Genomic DNA, 20,543 nt, shown 5'->3' with positions numbered 1-20,543 from the left:
TGCTGATATTGCAAGAGTTTGTGGTATTAGAAGTACACTAAACAAATTAAATGAGTAAATGAATTATATGAACTGAATTGGTTTCTTATCCTGCAACTATTAAAATGATGCATTTTATTGAGAAGATGGCATCTTGGAGTTTCCCCTTGGCCCCTTTGATTCATCAATGTAGAACTAAACCATGTGCACTGATTTAAAAACATCAAAGATTCAGTTCTAGCTCACGTGCATAATTGGTAATGATCAAGATCAAAAATCACAAGATCATCAATATATTTCAGTAGTGCGCTTAATTTCAGAAAATGTTCTACAGTGCTATACTGGAAAGATAGCAAGCAAAATAGTAACAAGGTAATAGCTCGTTACATGGTATACCTTAAGGCTCATTTTAAAGGAGGCAAATGAGTAAGTGATTTAAGAAAGACATGCTAAGCTATTGCTAGGTGTTAGCTATTGAAGGGAATATTCTGAAGGTAGTAGAAAGCTGAGCAAGTTATTTCAGTGGCAATCTGAGGAATACAGGTTTCCCAAAGAATTATTGGGCTATAGATCCGTGTGTTTTTGATGGGCTCTGGCCCAGAGGAGTAATTCTTCTGGAAGAATTGATGAATGTAAGGAAATTTAGGGTGTAGGTGGCTCGATTTTGCATGAATTTGAGTTTGCTGAGGATTGGTTGAGAGAGGTTTGCCAGGGATGAGTTAAAGTAATCTGGCAGACAAACTGAAATAGGATATGGAAATTTGGATATAATGGTGTCTGTAGTTTGAAGCTCATTTTGCAGTTAATTATGAAAATTGTGTTTGATTTCATTTTCAGATAGATGAGAGGGAAGGACTCTTTTGGTAGGTAATCTGGTTTGTAATTGGGGGTCACAACAATCTTGTCAATATTTACAGGAAGTGTATAGCTGAGAAATCAGGAGACAAGTAGGTTCTTGGGTGACGCAAAGCTAACAATGAGCAATTGCTAGAGGAGTCATCAAGTATGCTGAAGGCTGAAGAGAAGGTTGGATGTTTGTGCAATCAGAAATTAAGAGATTTGCTGTAAGAGTTCATGCTATGGCGGTTTTCAGGTTACATTGTGTTCAAGATCCTTGAAGAAGTTGGACATGGGGAGTTGATTTGAAATGATGGTGGGATTAAGAATATTTCTGTGGTGAGTATTGTAGTTGATTTGAAGCATTTGAGAGAATTAAGTGAGTAGTGAAGATTTTGTTCTTCAGAGGGAATTTTCAAAAAAACTTTTACTCTGTTGTGATTTAATTGTTTTAATGAATACCTTGCCTTTATCTCAAGTATTGCTTGTGTCCTATTGCTGAGAATCTAAAGTTGACGCCTTATTCTGGACAGGAGTTGTAACTTGAGTTGATTCTCCTTGTCTAGTGTTTACTGGGAGTGAGTGAAGTGAAAATGGAAAATGAGAATTATGCCAATTTTGATTTAAGTTGGTTTGGGTTCCAGGCAATTGTCTGGACAAAGCTGTATATTTGGATAAAACTGTATGTAGTAAAATTTCAAAGTTATTAAATGTAATGAAATTTATTAAATGTAATGAGTATGAAGAATGATGGAAGATTGTAGTCTAAATAGCACCATTCCTAGGGATATATAACAACTGAGATGATAAAAAAAAATCTGAAACTTTGCGGATGTGCAGAAAGAGAAAATGGTTTATAAAGGATCTAAGATGCCTTGTAGCGTGGAGTACATCCAGGCAGTTCAGGCTCTGAATTGGATTATTTGTATAATTATGTTCAGTACCAATGAAAGACTGTATAGGAGCATTGCAGAGTTACTCTTGAAGGGATACACTGGAATGACTCCAGGGACATGCATTTCAGCTCCCAGTTTGAACTGGAGAAGCTGGAGTTCTTTTCATTTGAGCAATGAAGGGCAGAAAATAGTTTGATTGCAGGGAATAGGAATTACTATATAAGATCCTGGTGTGCTTGAACAGAGCTGTTAGTTCTAGCAGGTATACAAGTAATGGGCCAAACATACAGTATGTAAAGTGAATAGTTTCTAATCTACGTTTGTATATAATGCTAATTTTGAACCTTCCCTGTAAAGATAGCAGAGATATATCAAACAGGGCTATGAAAAAGGGAATTGGTCTTACTGAAACTAACAGGAATATACTAGGATAATAGGACTGATTATTGAAATGGGTGTTCCATTTAAACTAATAAGTGGGATTGAAGCAGTTGCTCTTCAGGAAGCCAGCATAGATCTGATGGGCTAAACAGCTTGTTTCTGTGCTGTAATTTATCCAGCAGTTTCGATTGGTCTGTGCATTACATGTGCTCACCTTGAAAAGGTAGTTTTCAATCAGTCAAAACATTCCTCCAAATGGGAGAAATGGGATAAGTTATACCTTTGATTTGTTCCTTTTGCTGCTGGATGATTGCAAGTGGTATGGCTGCATGTAGAGCGTTCTTCTCTTTTGAGATCTAAAGAATCTTGTGTCTGTTATTCAGATTTTTAACTTAAATTGTAAAATATAGTATGAGGCATAAATTAGATTTTGCTACAGTAATATGACTTGTAACTAACTACACAATCTTTTTTGCATCATTTTGTTCAGTTTAGAACAATGGGGCGTACTTGCAAAAAAAAAGTGCTTGTCTCCCTTACTGGCAATCTTATATGTTTGAGAAATTAAGGTAATTCTATCATTCTGGCTTTAGTACTCTTTTACCCCCATGGTATAGGAATGTGCATCTATCCTTTATAACTAAGGTCAGTATTTCAGATTGAGTACATTGAGCCATGCATTAGCAAAGGCTAGAACATAATAGAAACCTTCCAGAAAGTGATTTAACAGAAATCTATTTGTTTGCTAACCCTATGTGTAACCTTTAGACTTGCATCTGCTGGTTTTGCACAGAACCAAATGTATAACAACAAGCGTTGCCAAGTGCAGAATTTTTACTGCAATTCATATTGAATATACACCAGCCATAAGAAAGAAGAAATTTACCTTTGTCATACTCTTATTATAAATAAGCGTTCAGACTGTCATTGCAGCAATTGGATTTAGTTTCTGCAAGCAATTCCTGCCCTTTGTTACATTTTGTACAAATAAATTTACTTTTGTGGAAATTTTCATTGCAAGGTTGTAAATGCATCAGATTGGTAAGTAAACTATATTTATTTTGGAATGCAAGCAAGCAAAGTGACCAGCTTTTTACGATCTGGCCCTTGTTAGATACTCAGCAGATGCTTTGGTAAACAGTACAAATATTTGAAGTGAATTTCTTCTTTATATTTCAGGTATACTATGCAAAAAAGAAACGACGGCACCAACAGGGTCAAGGCGATGATTCCAGCCATAAAAAGGAAAGAAAAGTTTATAATGATGGCTACGATGACGACAACTATGACTACATAGTAAAAAATGGGGAAAAGTGGATGGACCGCTATGAAATTGACTCCTTAATTGGGAAAGGGTCCTTTGGGCAGGTTAGTGTTAATTTTATGAACAAACTAGTTGGCTTTTAGGGTAATTATAGATTAAAGTAAGTTCAGAACTAGAGTTATATCCACATACCATAGGTTGTCTCCTTTATCCCCAGGTAATAATCCTGTTTTTTAAAGTGGTAAAACTATTAATTTGCTATTCAGAAGTCTGTTCACTGAGTGAACTATGTTACATTTCTGGGCCCCCGTTCCTGTGTTACTATTTAAAATAAATATGAAAAATGCTGGAAGTACTCTGCAGGTCAGACCATATCCACGTGAACAGAAACTGAAATATGATTTCAGATAGAAGAACTCCTAGGTATTTCAATCATTTTCTATTTTTTTAATTTTAGATTTCTAAGATCAGTCTTTTTTCATTCCCTTTTATAGTTCATGGGTTTATTGGAAGAAAACTGTGTAATATCTAATGGAAGCAAATTAGTTATCAATGGGATGAACATCCAGTAGTCTATAAAATCTGCCAGACCAGCTCCAGTGAAAACCCAAGTGTTACTATTTTGTTCATTCATTTAAGGGATGTGGGCTTTGGAGGCTGAGGCATAAGTTGGTTGCTTAGCACTAATTCCCATTGTGAAAGTTGCAGTGAATTGAGAAGGTTCTTGAATCACTGCAGTATGAAGTATGTGTACTTTTGCAATGCTATTGGGGAGTTCCAGGATTTCAACCCAGTGACAGTAAGGAATGCCAATATAATCAGGATAGTGTTTAGCTTAGAGGGCAACTTGTCGTAGATTTGGAAGGTGCTGCTTAAAGATTCTTGGTTAGTTGCTCCAGTGCATCTTGTATATGGTACTCTGTGGGTGGAAGTTCAGTACAGGAAGGGGCCAATAACTTGACTGAATGTTTTTTATAGACCACTCAATGGTAACAGGGACATTGAGGAGCAAACAGGGAGACAGATTCTGGAAAGATGTAATACTAACAGGGTTGTCGTGGTGGGAGATATTGATTTCCCCAATATTGATTGGCATCTCCCTAGAGCAAGGGCTTTAAATGGGGTGGAGTTTGTTAGGTGTGCTCAGGAAGGTTTCCTGACACAATACCAAGTCAAGTCACTCTCTATTGTCATTTCGACCATAACTGCTGGAACAGTACACGGTAAAAATGAGACAACGTTTTTCAGGACCATGGTGCTACATGAAACAATACAAAAACTACACTAGACTATAGACCTACCCAGGACTGCATAAAGTGCACAAAACAGTGCAGGCATTACAATAGGCACAGTAGAGGGCAGTAGGTTGGTGTCAGTCTAGGTTCTGGGTATTGAGGAGTCTGATGGCTTGGGGGAAGAAGCTGTTACATAGTCTGGTCGTGAGAGCCTGAATGCTTCGGTGTCTTTTGCCAGATGGCAGGAGGGAGAAGAGTTTGTATGAGGGGTGCACGGGGTCCTTCATAATGCTGTTTGCTTTACGGATGCAGTGTGTGGTGTAAATGTCTGTAATGGCGGGAAGAGAGCCCCCAATGATCTTCTCAGCTGACTTCACTATCCGCTGTAGGGTCTTGCGATCCGAGATGGTGCAATTTCTGAACCAGGCTGTGATGCAGCTGCTCAGGATGCTCTCAATACAATCTCTGTAGAACGTGGTGAGGATGGGGGGGTGGGAGATGGACTTTTCTCAGCCTTCGCAGAAAGTAGAGACGCTGCTGGGTTTTCTTTGCTATAGAACTGGTGTTGAGGGACCAAGTGAGATTCTCCAGGTGAACACCGAGAAATTTGGTGCTCTTAATGATCTGTACAGAGGAGTCGTCGATGTTCAGCGGAGAGTGGTCACTCCATGTCCTCCTGAAGTCAACAACCATCTCTTTTGTTTTGTTCACATCCAGAGACAGATTGTTGGCTCTGCACCAGTCCGTTAGCTGCTGCACCTCCTCTCTGTATGCTGACTCATCGTTCTTGCTGATGAGACCCACCACGGTCGTGTCATCGGCGAACTTGATGATGTGGTTCGAGCTGTGTATTGCAGCACAGTCGTGGGTCAGCAGAGTGAACAGCAGTGGACTGAGCACACAGCCCTGGAGGGCCCCCGTGCTCAGTGTGATGGTGTTGGAGATGCTGCTTCCAGTCTGGACTGACTGAGGTCTCCCAGTCAGGAAGTCTAGGATCCAGTTGCATAGGGAGGTGTTCAGTCCCTGTAGGTTCAGCTTTCCAATCAGTTTCTGAGGAATGATTGTTGAATGCTGAACTGAAGTCTATGAACAGCATTTGAATGTATGTGTCTTTTTTGTCCAGGTGGGTTTGGGCCAGGTGGGGGGTGGTGGCGATGGCGTCGTCTGTTGAACGGTTGGGACGGTACGCGAACTGCGGGGGGTCCAGTGAGGGGGGGGCAACAGGGTCTTGATGTGCCTCATGACGAGCCTCTCAAAACACTTCCTGATGATGGATGTGAGTGCAACGGGACGGTAATCGTTGCGGCAGGACACTGAAGACTTCGGCATGGGGATGATGGTGGCAGCCTTGAAGCATGTAGAAACGACGGCGCTGCTCAGAGGGATGTTGAAGATGTCAGTGAGAATCTCTGCTAGCTGGTCTGCACATCCTGTAAGCACTCTGCTAGGAATATTGTCTGGTCCAGCAGCCTTCCGTGGGTTGACCCTGCACACGGTTCTCCTCAAATCGGCCATGGTAAGACACAGCACCTGGTCATTTGGAGGAGGGGTAGTCTTCCTTACCGCCACATCATTTTCCACCTCAAAACGAGCGTAGAAGTTGTTCAACACATCTGGGAGGGAGGCATCACCAGTGCAGGCAGGTGGTGTTGTCTTGTAGTTGGTGATGTTCTGTATGCCCCTCCACATGCGCTGTATGTCGCCGCTGTCCTGGAAGTGGCTGTGGATTCTCTGAGCGTGTGTATGCTTTGCCTCTCTGATGGCCTAGGACAGTTTGGACCTCACTGTTGTTAGGCTGCCTTGTCGCCTGCTCTGAAGACGGAGTCACGGGTGTTCAGCGCACGCACCTCCGCGGTCATCCATGGCTTCTGGTTAGCGCGTGTAGTGATGGTCTTGGCCACAGTGAAGTCATCAGTGCACTTGCTGATATAGCTAGTCACTGATGCTGTGTACTCCTCTAAGTTGGTCAGCCTCCCTGAACATGTGCTAGTCAGTGTGCTCAAAACAGTCTTGAAGAGATGGCTCCTGCTGGCCATGTTTTCACCTGTTTCTGAGCTGGTCTGGAGTGCCTGACGAGTGGTCTGTATGCTGGGATTAGCACAACAGAGATGTGGTCGGAGTAACCGAGGTGGGGGCAGGGCTCCGCCCAGTACGCGTTGGGAATGTTTGTGTAAACAAGGTCCAACGCGTTCTCCCTTCGTTGCAAAGTCCACGTTCTCATGGAATCTGGGGAGCACTGACTGAAGGTTCACGTGGTTAAAATCTCCAGCGACAATAAACAGTTCATCAGGGTGTGCGTTCTGCAGTTCGCTAATAGCCCCATACAGTTCACAGAGCGCCTCCTTAGCATTAGCACTGGGGGGAATGTAGACACCGACTATAAGGACAGTGGTGATTCCCATGTAAAATAGTCTGCATCTAACAGTCACAAACTCCACTAGCGATGAGCAGTATCTGGAAACCAGCAGAGTTCTTGCACCATTCCGTATTGATGTAAACACACAAGCCACCACCATGAGTCTTACCGGAAAGAGCTGCATTTCTGCTGCTCGAAACAAGATGAGCCCATCCAGCTGAATGGCGGCGTCCGAGATTCCATCGGTGAGCCATGTTTCTGTGAAAACATACGCACAGCAGACTCTATATTCCCAAGTATTTCGTTGGAGTTGGATGTAGTCCAATTTATTGTCCAGGGAGCAGAATGGATGGGAGAGCTGGCCGGCTAGGGTTTGCTCTTTGCCTGGCACGGACTCCTGCCTGCTTGCCTTGCTTCTGCTTCCTCGCACACCTCCAGCCACCCGTATCAGGTGACTTTGAGGACTGTAGGCCCGATCCCCTCCAGCAGGCTGATATGTAGATAAGCCTACAAGAGGAGAAGCTGTACTTGATCTGGTGTTGGGAAATAAACCTGGTCAGGCATCAGATCTCTCAGTGGGAGAACATTTTGGAGATAGTAATCACAATTCTATCTCCTTTACCATAGCATTGGAGAAGGATAGGAACAGACAAGTTAGGAGAGCATTTAATTGGAGTAAGGGGAAATATGAAGCTGTCAGGCAGGAACTTGGAAGCATAAATTGGGAACAGATGTTCTCAGGGAAGTGTACGGCAGAAATGTGGCAAACGTTCAGGGGATATTTGTGTGGCGTTCTGCATAGATATGGTCCAATGAGACAGGGAAAGGATGGTAGGATACAGGAACTGGGTGTACAAAAAAGGCTGTTGAAAATCTAGTCCTGAGGAAAAGAAAAACTTACAAAAAGTTCAAAAAGGTAGGTAATGTGAGAAATCTAGAAGATTATAAGGCTAACAGGAAGGAGCTTAAGAATGAAATTAGGAGAGCCAGAAGGAGCCACTAGAAGGCCTTGGCAAGCAGGAATAAGGGAAAACCCCAAGGCATTACAAGTATGTAAAGAGCAAGAGGATAAGACGTGATAGAATAGGACCAATCAAGTGTGACAGTGGAAAAGTGTGTATGGAACTGGAGGACGTAGCGGAGCTACTTAATGAATACTTTGCTTCAGTATTTACTACGGAAAAGGACTTTGGTGATTGTAGGGATGACTTACAGTGGACTGAAAAGCTTGAGCATATAAACATTAAGAAAGAGGATGTGCTGGAACTTTTGAAAAGGATCAAGTTGGATAAGTCACCGGGACCGGACGAGATATACTCCAGGCTACTGTGGGAGGCGAGGGAGGAGATTGCTGAGCCTCTGGCAATGATCTTTGCATCATCAGTGGGGAAAGGAGAGGTTCTGGAAGATTGGAGGATTACAGATGTTGTTCCCTTATTCAAGAACAGGAGTAAAAAAAGTGCCCAGGAAATTATAGACTAGTGAGCCTTACTTCAGTGGTTGGTAAGTTGATGGAGAAGATCCTGAGAGGCAGGATTTATGAACATTTGGAGAGGCATAATATGATTAGGAATAGTTAGCATGGCTTTGTCAAGGGCAGGTCGTGCCTTACAAGCCTGATTGAATTTTTTGAGGATGTGACTGAACACATTCATGAAGGTAGAGCAATAGATGTAGTGTATCTGGATTTTCAGCAAGACATTTGATAAGGTACCCCATGTAAGGCTTATTGGGAAAGGAGACATGGGATCCAAGGGGACCTTGCTTTGTGGATCCAGAATTGGCTTGCCCGCAGAAGGCAAGGAGTGGTTGTAGACGGGCCATATTCTGCATGGAGGTCGGCGACCGGTGGTGTGCCTTAGGGATGTGTTCTGTGACCCCTTTGTGATTTTTATAAATGACCTGAATGAGGAAGTGGAGGAATGGGTTAGTAAATTTGCTGATGACACAAAGGTTGGAGGCGGTGTGGATAGTGTGGAGGGCTGTCAGGGGTTACAGCAGGACATCGACAGGATGCAGAACTGGGCTGAGAAGTGGCAGATGGAGTTCAAGCCGGATAAGTGTGAGGTGGTTCATTTTGGTAGGTCAAATATGATGGCAGAATATAGTATTAATGGTAAGACTCTTGGTAGTGTGGAGGATCAGAGGGATCTTGTGTTCGTGTCTATAGGATATTCAAAGCTGCTGCACAGGTTGACTGGTTAAGAAGGCATACGATGCATTGGCCTTCATCAACCGAGGGGTTGAGTTCAAGAGCTGAGAGGTAATGTTACAGCTATATATCTGACCCTGGTCAGACCTCACTTGGAAAACTGTGCTCAGTTCTGGTCACCTCACTACAGGAAGTATGTGGAAACTGTAGAAAGTATGCAGAGGAGATTTGCAGGGATGTTGCCTGGATTGGGGAACATGTCTTATGAGAATAGGTTGAGTGAACTCTGCCTTTTATCCTTGGAGCGGCGGAGGATGAGAGGTGATCTGATAGAGGTGTATAAGATGATGAGAGGCATTGATCAAGTGGATAGTCAGAGGCTTTTCCCCAGGGCTGAAATGGCTTACACGAAAGGGTTTTAAGGTGCTTGAAAGTAGGTACTGAGGAGATGCCAGGGGTAAGTTTTTTTTACACAGAGAGTGGTGAATGAGTGAAATGGGCTGCCGGCGACGGTGGTGGAGGCGGATACAATAGGGTCTTTTAAGAGGCTCCTGGATAGTTACATGGAGCTTAGAAAAATGGAGGGCTATGTGTAACCCTAGGTAATTGCTAAAGTAAGTACATTTTTGACACAACATTGTGAGCCGAAGGGCCTGTATTGTGCTGTAGGGTTTCTATGTTTTAAATGTTTCTGCCCTTTGAATCTCAAAATTCTCAGTTTAAAAATTCTACTAATGGCCTTAAAGTTCTCTTAAATTGCCATCGAAAGGCTCAAAATTTATACTAGTTTTAGCTCATCATAGTGAAAATGCATATAAGATATCTTTACTCTTGGCTGAATAGCTTTTCAAATGCTTGAAATTTACTGTTTTGGATGTGTGATACAAATTGCAGGAGGTCATATCACGCACAGCAGCATTTAACTTGAACCTGTTGTCTTTGAAAATTAAAGGGATTAACAATATCCATGAAATGGTTATAGACTAGAGAAAAGAGATCTTTCTCTAGTGTTAATATTTTGGTAATGATCGCCGAAGAATTGTTGGTATTTAGATTTTATAGAATCACAGATTGCCACAAGCTAGTGAACCATTTGGCCCATTAGGTCCATATTGACTCATTTTTCATTCTTAATTGAGCTCATTTCACTCTGCCATCTTAGAACATAGAAATCTACAGCACATTACAGGTCCTTTGGCCCATAATGTTGTGTTGACCATGTAACCTACTTTACAGACTGTCTAGAATTTCTCTTGTGCAACTATATACTACTAAAGCTCTCATGCTCTGCTTGTTTGTGATCTCCAATTAGCGCAAATGGTGCATTACAGCGGCACTATTTTTGGCTAAATTGACTTAAAATGCACTAACTTACAGAATGCAGGCAAAGTTCAGGGTTTTATGTTCATATAAAATTGCTCACTCGCCAAAATCAACAGCTCCGCTTTCACTTGAGAGCTGCTGTCAGCCATGATGGAAACCGCAATGCGATGCCACGACGCATATGCACAGCCAGCCTCAGAAGCGACTCACGATGCTCACAGCAGAGACACCAACTGGAGCAAAAGGGCAGGTCAGCTCTATTTCAAACGGTCATATTCTGCTAATCGCCATCAGCACTTGCAGGATTGGGACATATCAAACTGAGACCCATCAATAAGAGATAATTAAATCTTATTGTAATGACGTACTTCGAAACACCCATCAAACCCTTTGCTGCAGTCAAAGGACAGCGGTAACTATATCACGTCCATTTAGGAGAGTGCCAACCACATCATCAAGAATAATCAGCATCCTGGAGGCTTTGGTGTTACTGCTTCGTATCTTTTATCCAGCATTAGGGTAAAAAAAAATTATGGTCAGCCTAATTATGCCGCATGGAAAGAGAAGGGGGACATTATGGTCAAGAGATGACGCCAAACGTCGTCGGGAAGCGGCTAGGAGAGGGAGAGAACAAGAATCAGATGAGGCCAGGGCCGCAGGACTCCAGGATCAAAGAGTCAGGACAAAATAGATGAGAGAAGAAGAGACAAGGAGGAGAGGCATGCACGTCTCCAAAATGACAACAATTGGCATAGAAGGAAGAGAGACGAAGAGACAAAGGAGCTGAGAAATGCACATCTACAGGATCAGAGACAAACAACAAACAGCAGAAGAGATGAGGAGACGGGGGATGAAAGGGCTGCACGTCTTCAGAATGACATAAACAGGCACAGAAGGAAGAGAGAGGAAGAGACAAAGAAGCAGAGAAATGTACATCTCCAAGATCAGGGACAAAGAATAAACAGCAGAAGAGATGAAGAGACATCGGTTGAAAGGACTGCACATTTCCCGAATGACAATGAGAGGCACAAGGGTGCCAGATCAACCAGAAATGATGCTATCAAAAGTATCCTTCATTAAACGAGGAGCTATATTTGCCTTGCTACACGTCGTTCTTCTTTAATAAACTGAGGTTTTCTTCTTCAATTTCCAAAGCAAAGCGATACCAATAGCATTCAGGAAAATTTAATGTTCATTCTGGTCACATCAGACTGCACTACCATTCTCTCAAAGGGTGCCCCCAACGGGTCACCCGGTTGTCTAGTAGCCCTCTATTTTTCTAAGCTCCGTATACCTATCTAGGAGGCTCTTAAAAGACCCTATTGTATCTGCTTCCACTACCGCTGCTGGCAATCTTTCATTGCCTTACATATTTTTTTGTTTTTGACTATCTCCTGAGATCCTTTCTGAACACCATTTGTTAATCTGTCTCCATTTCCACTCCAAAATCCTAGCCACTCATTGCGTTTTAAAATATTGTAAGTATTTTGACATTATGCTAATTGCCTTTAATTCAAACCTCTCATCACTGCAGACATCTCATCTGCCATCTACAAGCTTCATGATTTTCCTATCTTGTCCTCGGTTTCAAGGAGAGCAACCTAACCTTCTCCATCAGTCCATGTAATTAAATTCCCTTCTCCAGGAGATTAGAATAATGCCCTTTCTAAGGCCATATCTTTCTTGTAATGTGATGCTGAGAACTGGTGGTAGTACGCCAGTTTTGACAAGCCATTGTTTTATAAGGTCCAGGGTATCGTGTGCTATTTTTTTTAAAAAAACCTTTTTTGCAACTTGACATAAAGCTTTCAAATATATGTATATAGATGACCCAAAATCTCTTTTTTATGAATTGTCTTTTATTGCCCTTCCTACCAGTATATACGTTACAAACATTAACGCAGAAATGTGGTTGATGTCATGTACCAAACATCTTTGTTACCTCTTTGAAAAGTGCAGCGAAGTTCACTAAAAACTACGTCTTTGAAAACTTACTTGGCTTTCACTATTCAGTCCACAATTGTCCAGATGACCACTCATTCTGTCCTTGATTATCATTTGTCCAAGCTTCTCCACTGTTATGATTGGACTGAAAGGTATATGTTTACTTGGTTTTACATTGCCCTTTATTTTAATGCAATTTCTACAACACTAAATAACGCTGGAGGGACTCAGTCAGTTCAGCGCCATTTCAGTAGTCTTGTACATTTTTGTGCGGTCATATTTGGGAAATTATCAAGCTGAAAAAGTTCAAGGTAAATTTATTATCAAGGTACATACATGTCACAATATTCAATCCTGAGATTCGTTTTCTTGCAGGCATTCACAGCAAAGACAAAGAAATACACTAGAATCAATGAAAGACCACACCCAACTAGATAGACAAGCAAGCAATGTGCAAAAGATAACAAACTGCAACTACAAAGAGAAAAAAAAGCAATATTAAATAAATAAGCAATAAATATAGAGAACTTGAAACGAAGAGTCCTTGAAAGTAAGTCCATAGGTTGTGTGAACAGTTCAGTGATGAGGTGAGTGAAGTTATCCCCCATGCACTGTTCTCTCCAAGTTGCGCATGCGCGCAGCCAATCCGTAGCTGAAATACTCCCATGGACATAGCCTTTGTTGCAGCGGTAGTGGGAATTTGAACTTATATTAATATAATTGTGAAATACCCTGTAGCCATGTGTTAAAGAGTATAATCCATAAATTTTCTAAAATGGTAAGTGTATCACAATCTTGGAAACATTTTAGAGCTTCAATATATTTTGAAACATTGTCAATATTTCAAGTTACAACACTTACAAATTGTAACAATAAACACAGAATGGATGTTGATAGTTCATTGTTAATAAACTACTGGTGCACTGAATTCCAACGGCATCTAGTCAATATTTATAGTATGCATATTATTTAAAAAAGTTTAAAGTGCCACACAGTTTTCAGACAGTGTAAAAGTTTCTTGATCAGAACAATGCAGCTGTAAAAGCAAAATATTAGAGGGAACGGTGTCGCTCTGGTTCAAGAGCTTGATGGTTGAGGGATAATAACAGTGTGCCATGGTAACGTGGAGGTTAGCGTGATGCTATTACAACTCGGGACATTCCGGAGGTCTGAGTTCAATTCTGAAGCTGTTCTGTAAGTTGTCTCTGTACTGCTTCCATGTGGAATGCATAGGTTTTCTCCGGGAACTCTGGTTTCCTCCCACAGTCCAAAGAGGTACTGAGTCGGTTAATTGGTCAGCTCGCACACAAAGTGCTGGAAGAACTCAGCAGGTCAGGCACAGTTGATGTTTCGGGCTGAGATCTTTAAACAAGACTGGAGGGGACAAAAGTTAAGTCAGAATAAGAAGGTGAGGGGAGGGGTGAAATAAAAAGCTGTGAAGTTGATTGGTAAAAGAGATACAGGGCTGGGTGAAGAAGGGTATCTGATAGGAGAGGACGGAAGGCCATGGAAGAAAGACAAGAGGGTGGAACACTGGAGGGGGGTGATAAGCAGGTTAGGAGATAAGGTGAAAGAGGGGAATGTTGAAGGTGGTGGGGGGGTTGTGGTGTCATTACCGGAAGTTGGAGAAATTGATATTCATGCCATCAGGTTGGAGGCTACTAATCAGAATCAGGTTTATTATCACCGGCATGTGACGTGAAATTTGTTAACTTAGCAGCAGCGGCAGTTCAATGCAATACATAATAGAGAGAGAAAAAATAATAAATAAGTAAATCAATTACAGTATATGTATATTGAATAGATTTTAAAAAAGTGCAAAAAACAGAAATACTGTATACAGGTATCCCCCACCATCCGAAGGTAGAGCTGTCCTATGAATCGGTTCGTAAGCCGAAATGTGGTAAAGCGAAGAACAAATTACCATTTATTTATATGGGAAAGTTTTGTGAGCGTTCACAGACCCAAAAATAACCTACCAAATCATGCCAAATAACACATAAAACCTAAAATAACAGTAACATATAGTGAAAGCAGGAATGATATGATAAATACACAGCCTATATAAAGTAGAAATACTTTTCCACAATCATTACTGAACTGTTCTCCGTAGCGAAAATCTCACGCAAGTGCTGTTGGCAAAAACACTCTCTCCAGTAACCTTTAAGCTATGAAGCTGCCAAATCATACCAAATAACACTAAAAAATACACAGCCTATGTAAAGTAGAAATAATGTATGTACAGTGTAGTATCACTTACCGGAATCGTGAAGATAGCTTGCCGAGCACACTGATGATGGTGTGTTAGACTGAGTCGTCGCAGGTTGGGTGGTGCAGTGGTCCCCATCCTCCAGGCCGCCGAGTGATACATTGCTGCAAAGCATGCAGGAATGCAGTGGTAGCCGGGAGGCACACAGCACATCTTTAAGAAAAAAGCCGAAATAAACAAGCTAATTAATTAGGTGCTGCCCGACACGTAATTGTCGGCCTAGATTAGTGCCGATTTCCGATTACGTGTTGGCGGCACCTAATTAAATAGCTTGTTTATTTCAGCTTTTTTCTTAAAGATGTGCTGTGTGCCTCCCGGCTACCGTTGCATTCTCCACGAATTGGTATCTGTCCGTGGCCTGGGGGTTGGGGTGGGGGTGTCATCTTGTCATCGTCTGTTTCCATTAGAGCAGGCAGCTCATCTTCTATCTCTGCCTGCCTCGATGTCAAAGGTCGAGGTTCATCGTTTGCTGTGGCTGATGTGGAAGGCTTGCTTGACTGCTGAGCCTCGCGCATTTTTCTATCACACAGTTCTTTGTAAGCATCCTGCAAATATCTCCTAAACCGACGTACCCTTTCACTGTGTACATGCATCTATTGATGCTTCTGGACACATCTTCAGTGATGTTCCTGGAATCATCGGGTGTTTCGGGTCTTTCAACATCATACAACCTCCTCCAGGTGACCCAGCCGGGGCTGATCAGACCCCAGCTTGTGTCCAGATGGCTAGCTACTTATGACTCCATGGCTCCCCTCTTTTGAGCCACAGCCATCTTGAGGCCCTCTCTGCCGCATCGGTGGTACTGCGGATGGCTCTCCTCTTCCTCTCTCCCTCGATGCCCAAAATTAAAGTCATACTTTATCATTACTCATTCGGTTTCGATTGTTATCCCTTTTTCTTCCAATTACATCAGCTCTTCATCTGTCACCTCTTGGTCATGGGATGCCAAAACCTCTTCAACATCATGTTCGTCAGCTTCCACAAGCCAAACTCACGTTGTCCTTACTAGTTTCACCACGATGGAAACGCTTAATTATGTCTAGTTTTACGCTAAGTGTTAACACCCTTACGAGCTCTTTTAGGCTTTTCCGATACCTTAGAACTCATCTTGCAAATGGCTGCTTACAGGCTTGTGTTTAAGCAATGCCGTCGAGAATGCCGTTCCAAATCCAGGGGAGAGCGGCTGCTCGGGGCATGCGCTGCCTTTTATCGCGCGCTGATTTTTTTTTCCGTAACAGTGAAAACACCTGAAAGCGAAAACAGGGTACTAATGTAGGTCTTTCGTAACGGTGAGGTTTCATAAAGCGAACGTTCGAAAAGCGGGGGACACCTGTATTAAAAATGTGAGGTAGTGTCCAAACATTCAATGTCCATTTAGGAATAGAATGGCAGAGGGGAAAGAAGCTGTGTCTGAATCACTGAGTGTGTGCCTTCAGACTTCCGTACCTCCGACCTGATGGTAACAGTGAGGAAAGGACATGCCCTGGGTGCTGGACATCCTTAATAATGGACGCTTTCTTTCTGAGACACCGTTTCCTGAAGCTGTCCTGGGTACTTTGCAGGCTAGTACCCAGGATGGAGCTGACTAGATTTACAACCCTCTGCTGCAGCTTCTTTCGGTCCTGTGCAGTAGCACCCCCCCCCACCCCCATACCAGACAGTGATGTAGCCTTCACAGTTCTCTCCACGGTACATCTATAGAAGTTTTTGAGTGTATTTGTTGACATGCCAAAGCTCTTTAAACTCCTAATGAAGTATAACCACTGTCTTGCCTTCTTGATAACTACATCAATATGTTGGGACCAGATTAGATCCTCAGATCTTGACACCCAGGAATTTGAAACTGCTCACTCTCCCCACTTCTGATCCCTCTATGAGGATTGGTATGTATTCCTTCATCTTACCCTTCCAGAAGTCCGCAATCGGCTCTTTTTCCTTAATGACATTGAGTGTCAGGTTGTTGCTGCGGCACCACTTCACTAGTTGGCCTATCTCAACTGTACACCCTTTCGTCACCACCTGAGATTCTACCAACAGTGGTTGTATCAGCAGCAAATTTATGGACAGAATGTAAGGTGTTGCTCCTCCAACCTGAGTGTGGCCTCATCGCAATAGTCGAAGAGCCCATGGATTGACATTTCAGAATGGGAATGGCACATGGAATTAAAATGAGTGGCCACTGGGAGATCCCACTGGTCCAGAGGAACCCTATCTTTGGTGGGGTGGTGGGAGGATAGGGTGAGGGCAGACGTGTGCGAAATGGAATAGATGCAGTTGAGGGCAAAGTTGATGGTGGAGGAAGGGAAGCCCCTTTCTTAGAAGATTGATTGGACATTGTAAATTGTCCCGTGATTAGGGTTAATCGGGTTTGTTGGGGGTTGCTTGGGCAGCGTAGTTCAAAGGGCTGGAAGGGCTTTCTCCGCGCTGTATCACTAAATAAATAAGTTCCTGAACTTCGTGGTGTGGGTCCTTGAGGCTTGTGTATTTCGTTCCTGATGGCAGCAACAAGAAGAGAGCATGGCCTGGATGGTGGATTTCTTCATGAAACATGCTGCTTTCCTGTGATAGTGTGCCATGTAGATGTGCTCAGTGGTGGGGAGTGCTTACCTCTGATGGGCTGGCCTGTATCCGTTACTCTTTTAGGCTTTTCCGTTCAAAGATATTGGTGTTTCCTTACCATGTTGTAATGCAACCAGTAAATATACTCTCCACCTCACATCCATTAAAATTTGTCAAAGTTTTACATGACATACTGAATCTTCACAAACTTTCAAGAAAATAGGGGCACTGCTGTGCTTAGTTTGTAATAGCACTATGTGCTGGACCCAGGACAGATCATCTGAAATGGTAACACTGAGGAATTTAAAGCTGTTTTCCCTCTCTAGCTCTGGTCCCCCAATGAGGACTGGCAAATGGACCTTCAGTTTCCTCCTCCTGTAGTCAATAATCAGCTCCCTGGTCTTGCTGACATTGATTGAGAGATTGTTGCTTAGGCACCATTCAGTCCTTCTGTAATTTGCTCAATAACCAGGGGCTTACTCTATCTGATTTAACCACTGTATGGCTCAGTTTTCCAATACCATCTTTTCAGCAAATTCCATCCAGTATTTCAACACCTTTCTTTGTTGACATGCCAGTGGTCTTAGGTTCTTAATGAGCACTATTCTGTGAGTAAATTTTTAAGGGTTTGAATGGCTTTTTTCCCTTATTAGGAGAGATTTATTGCAATTGAAGATCATGTCTTTCAGTCTTTGTGGATCTTTAGATAATTGAGGAAACTGACTCTGGGTGGGTCTGTGATCTTCAGATGTGCTGGCATGTTAATGTTCATGGCATTGTGATTTGTACCTCTTCTCTGTTGCTGTTTAGCCTTAAAGTGGTGTCTGCTTTGAACTAGTTGGCACTGTACTGAGCCATTATTTGTTTTTGAGGCTAACCTTGTTCTGTACAGTACCTTTTGACTCTCTTTTAAACATCAATCATCAAAATGTTGGGAGAAAAGAACCTCAAGATAGTTCTCAACCATTTACGTGCATAGTCTGGATGCACATTATTATCCAGATAATGGATCTGGATGGGAATATCATACTTCTAAAGAGCAAGGACTTCATGCTGGTGTCCACATTTTCAAGGGGGGTGCTTATGTTGGGCCTGTCATCCACTAGTGTGTTCCTTGGCATAAGGACTGGTGATGGAAGCTGTCACGGATAATCATCTGGCATTAATAGATAGTCCAGGTTTTGAAGTAAAGAAGAGTAGCCAGTTCAACAGCCCTATAAGCAAGGACTTTTGTCAACATCCGGTGATATGTTTTTGTCAAGACATTTGTCATGGCTTGTTAAAAGCAGTACGGTGCTGAACTACAATTTCGTTGGGAGAGTTGACTGCAGGGATATGAGAGTTGCTCCACATATTGCAAAATCACTACTTTTCTGATGTTCAGCTGGCCAAGAGGAGCTGGGGAGATTACATTTGTCTTGATGTTGAAGGACATGTAAATCTCCCATGTGCCATCCGCACAGATGGGGTGATGCAGCAGTATGAGTAGCTCTTCCCAGAGGTTAGCAATGAACTCTCGAATGAACCATTGATGTGAGAGCACTGCTTGTGCATCTCTGCAGAGTGAACAATCATCGACAATTGACTGCAAACTGAAGGCCATGGATATTGCTGATTTTTTTTTTTGTTTTGGCCAGGAATTAACTAGAATTAGTAATGTTCTACCTGATCATCATTCACTTTATCCAGCTGTGGTATCTAGTACCACTGCTGGATAAAGTCGGTGATGACACTGTGGTAGATGGGTCAATCATGCAGTCTTGTTTGACCTGAGACAGGTGCATAAGGCATCTCTTCTACTGGTCAAAGTTGAAGTTATTGTCTTATGTACAGGTGCAATGAAAAAACTTACAGAAGCATCTCTCACACACCACATCATATAAGCGGCATTTACAAGAAAAAACAAATGTTATAGATAATTTTTACAAGAAAGAACAATTTGAACAATGAAAACAATCCATTTCATTGGAGGCTGATAAACAGAGCCTCCTAATTTAAGGGGGATAAACCTTTTAGATGTGTTTAAAAAAAAAAGGGAAAGGAACAATTCCTGAGTTTGTTCCTACTTTTGTTTGGATTTGCTTGGCAAGCTGCATATAGAGTCCATGGTTAAATTTGCCTTCCTTTGTTCTTTTTTCATTGTCTTTTCTGTCCTTTTTTATTTTGTTTATCCCCTCTAGATCCTGTCATTTGCTTGCTGTTAATCTGTCATAAGTCCTGTTTTATCATTATAAGTTTGCTTCTCTGGAGTGCTTATTGGAATGTATGTCAATACCACCTGAAGTCCCTCAAAGTCCGAAACTATCCAGGATCTTCTATCATTTTGGATCTCCCCCTCCCACTTTCAAATCTCTTACTATTTCTTCTTTCAATTAGTCCTGAAGAAGGGTCTCAGCCCGAAACGTCGACTGTACCTCTTCCTATAGGTGCTGCCTGGCCTGCTGCATTCACCAGCATTTTTTGTGTGTGTTACTTGAATTTCCAGCATATGCAGATTTCCTTATCTTTGCATTCTTCATAGCTATCATTTTTTGAGCATTTCTTCTCTCCTCCAGTGCACCAGAGCAACGATGGTGCTCTGACATTAGCATTGACTGTAGTCTTTGGTATCACCTTTTCAGCTAAATTATTGTCCAAAAGTCTTTGGGTTTCCAGAAACAGCTGTTTCTACCTTTTTGTTGGCCTGCACTCTCAAACTGAGCATTGACATCAAGTGCGTCCCTGAAGTATTAAACTTAGTGGATGTACTGCATCTGCTATAAAGAGTGTAAATACAATTCCTGAAGGATGATGCAATCAACTTTAATCGGAACTTTAAAAGGACGATAGGGCATGCAGTCAGGACAGGTTTGTAGGTCTATATGGATGAAAGGTTTTATTACTGTACCTTTCTCTCAAACAGCTAGTGCATTCATGACAGACATTTAGATTCCTTCTGCAGAGACTGATTTTATAAATTGAGTGTAGTTTTCTTCATTGGAGATTTGCATCACTAAGCATTGCAGTTACTAAGTCACAACTAATGGTGGCAATGTTTTACCGTTGGGAGCTTGCCATATTTATTCAAGTTCTCCAGTTCTTGGGTTCACAGATGCAAGAAATTGCAGCTGCTGTAATCTGGAGCAAAAAAAACCAAACTGTTGGAGGAATTCAGCAGGCCTGGCAAAATCTATAGAGGCAAAGGAATAGTATTTCAATTCAAGATCCTGCATTAGTACATGATCTGCATTTTCCCATTGTTCAGTATTGAAGCTAGCTCACATTTTTTTCTGTTTCTTGATGCACTGTCTTGAAATTTTGGGAAAAAAACATAAAAGCAGTCTTCACGATTCGTCTCCACTTTCCCAT

The 20,543-nt window shown here is 42.1% G+C and overlaps 1 protein-coding gene across 4 annotated transcripts in view; it reads left to right on the top strand.

Moving 5' to 3' along the window:
* Positions 1–20,543, top strand: part of LOC134347862 (dual specificity tyrosine-phosphorylation-regulated kinase 1A) — a 156,350-nt gene that overhangs the window by 106,355 nt on the left and 29,452 nt on the right. For all 4 annotated transcript variants that reach the window (XM_063050399.1, XM_063050397.1, XM_063050398.1 and 1 more), the window contains exon 5: positions 3,273–3,461. In XM_063050399.1, the coding sequence (XP_062906469.1) occupies positions 3,273–3,461 (189 nt within the window). The remainder of the gene's footprint in view (positions 1–3,272; positions 3,462–20,543) is intronic.

The sequence above is a fragment of the Mobula hypostoma genome, chromosome 6 (assembly GCF_963921235.1).
Source record: "Mobula hypostoma chromosome 6, sMobHyp1.1, whole genome shotgun sequence".
In the NCBI taxonomy this organism is placed as follows: Eukaryota; Metazoa; Chordata; class Chondrichthyes; order Myliobatiformes; family Myliobatidae; genus Mobula; species Mobula hypostoma.
Note: the sequence above shows the minus strand (reverse complement) of the source record. Positions and strands in the feature narration are given on the sequence as shown.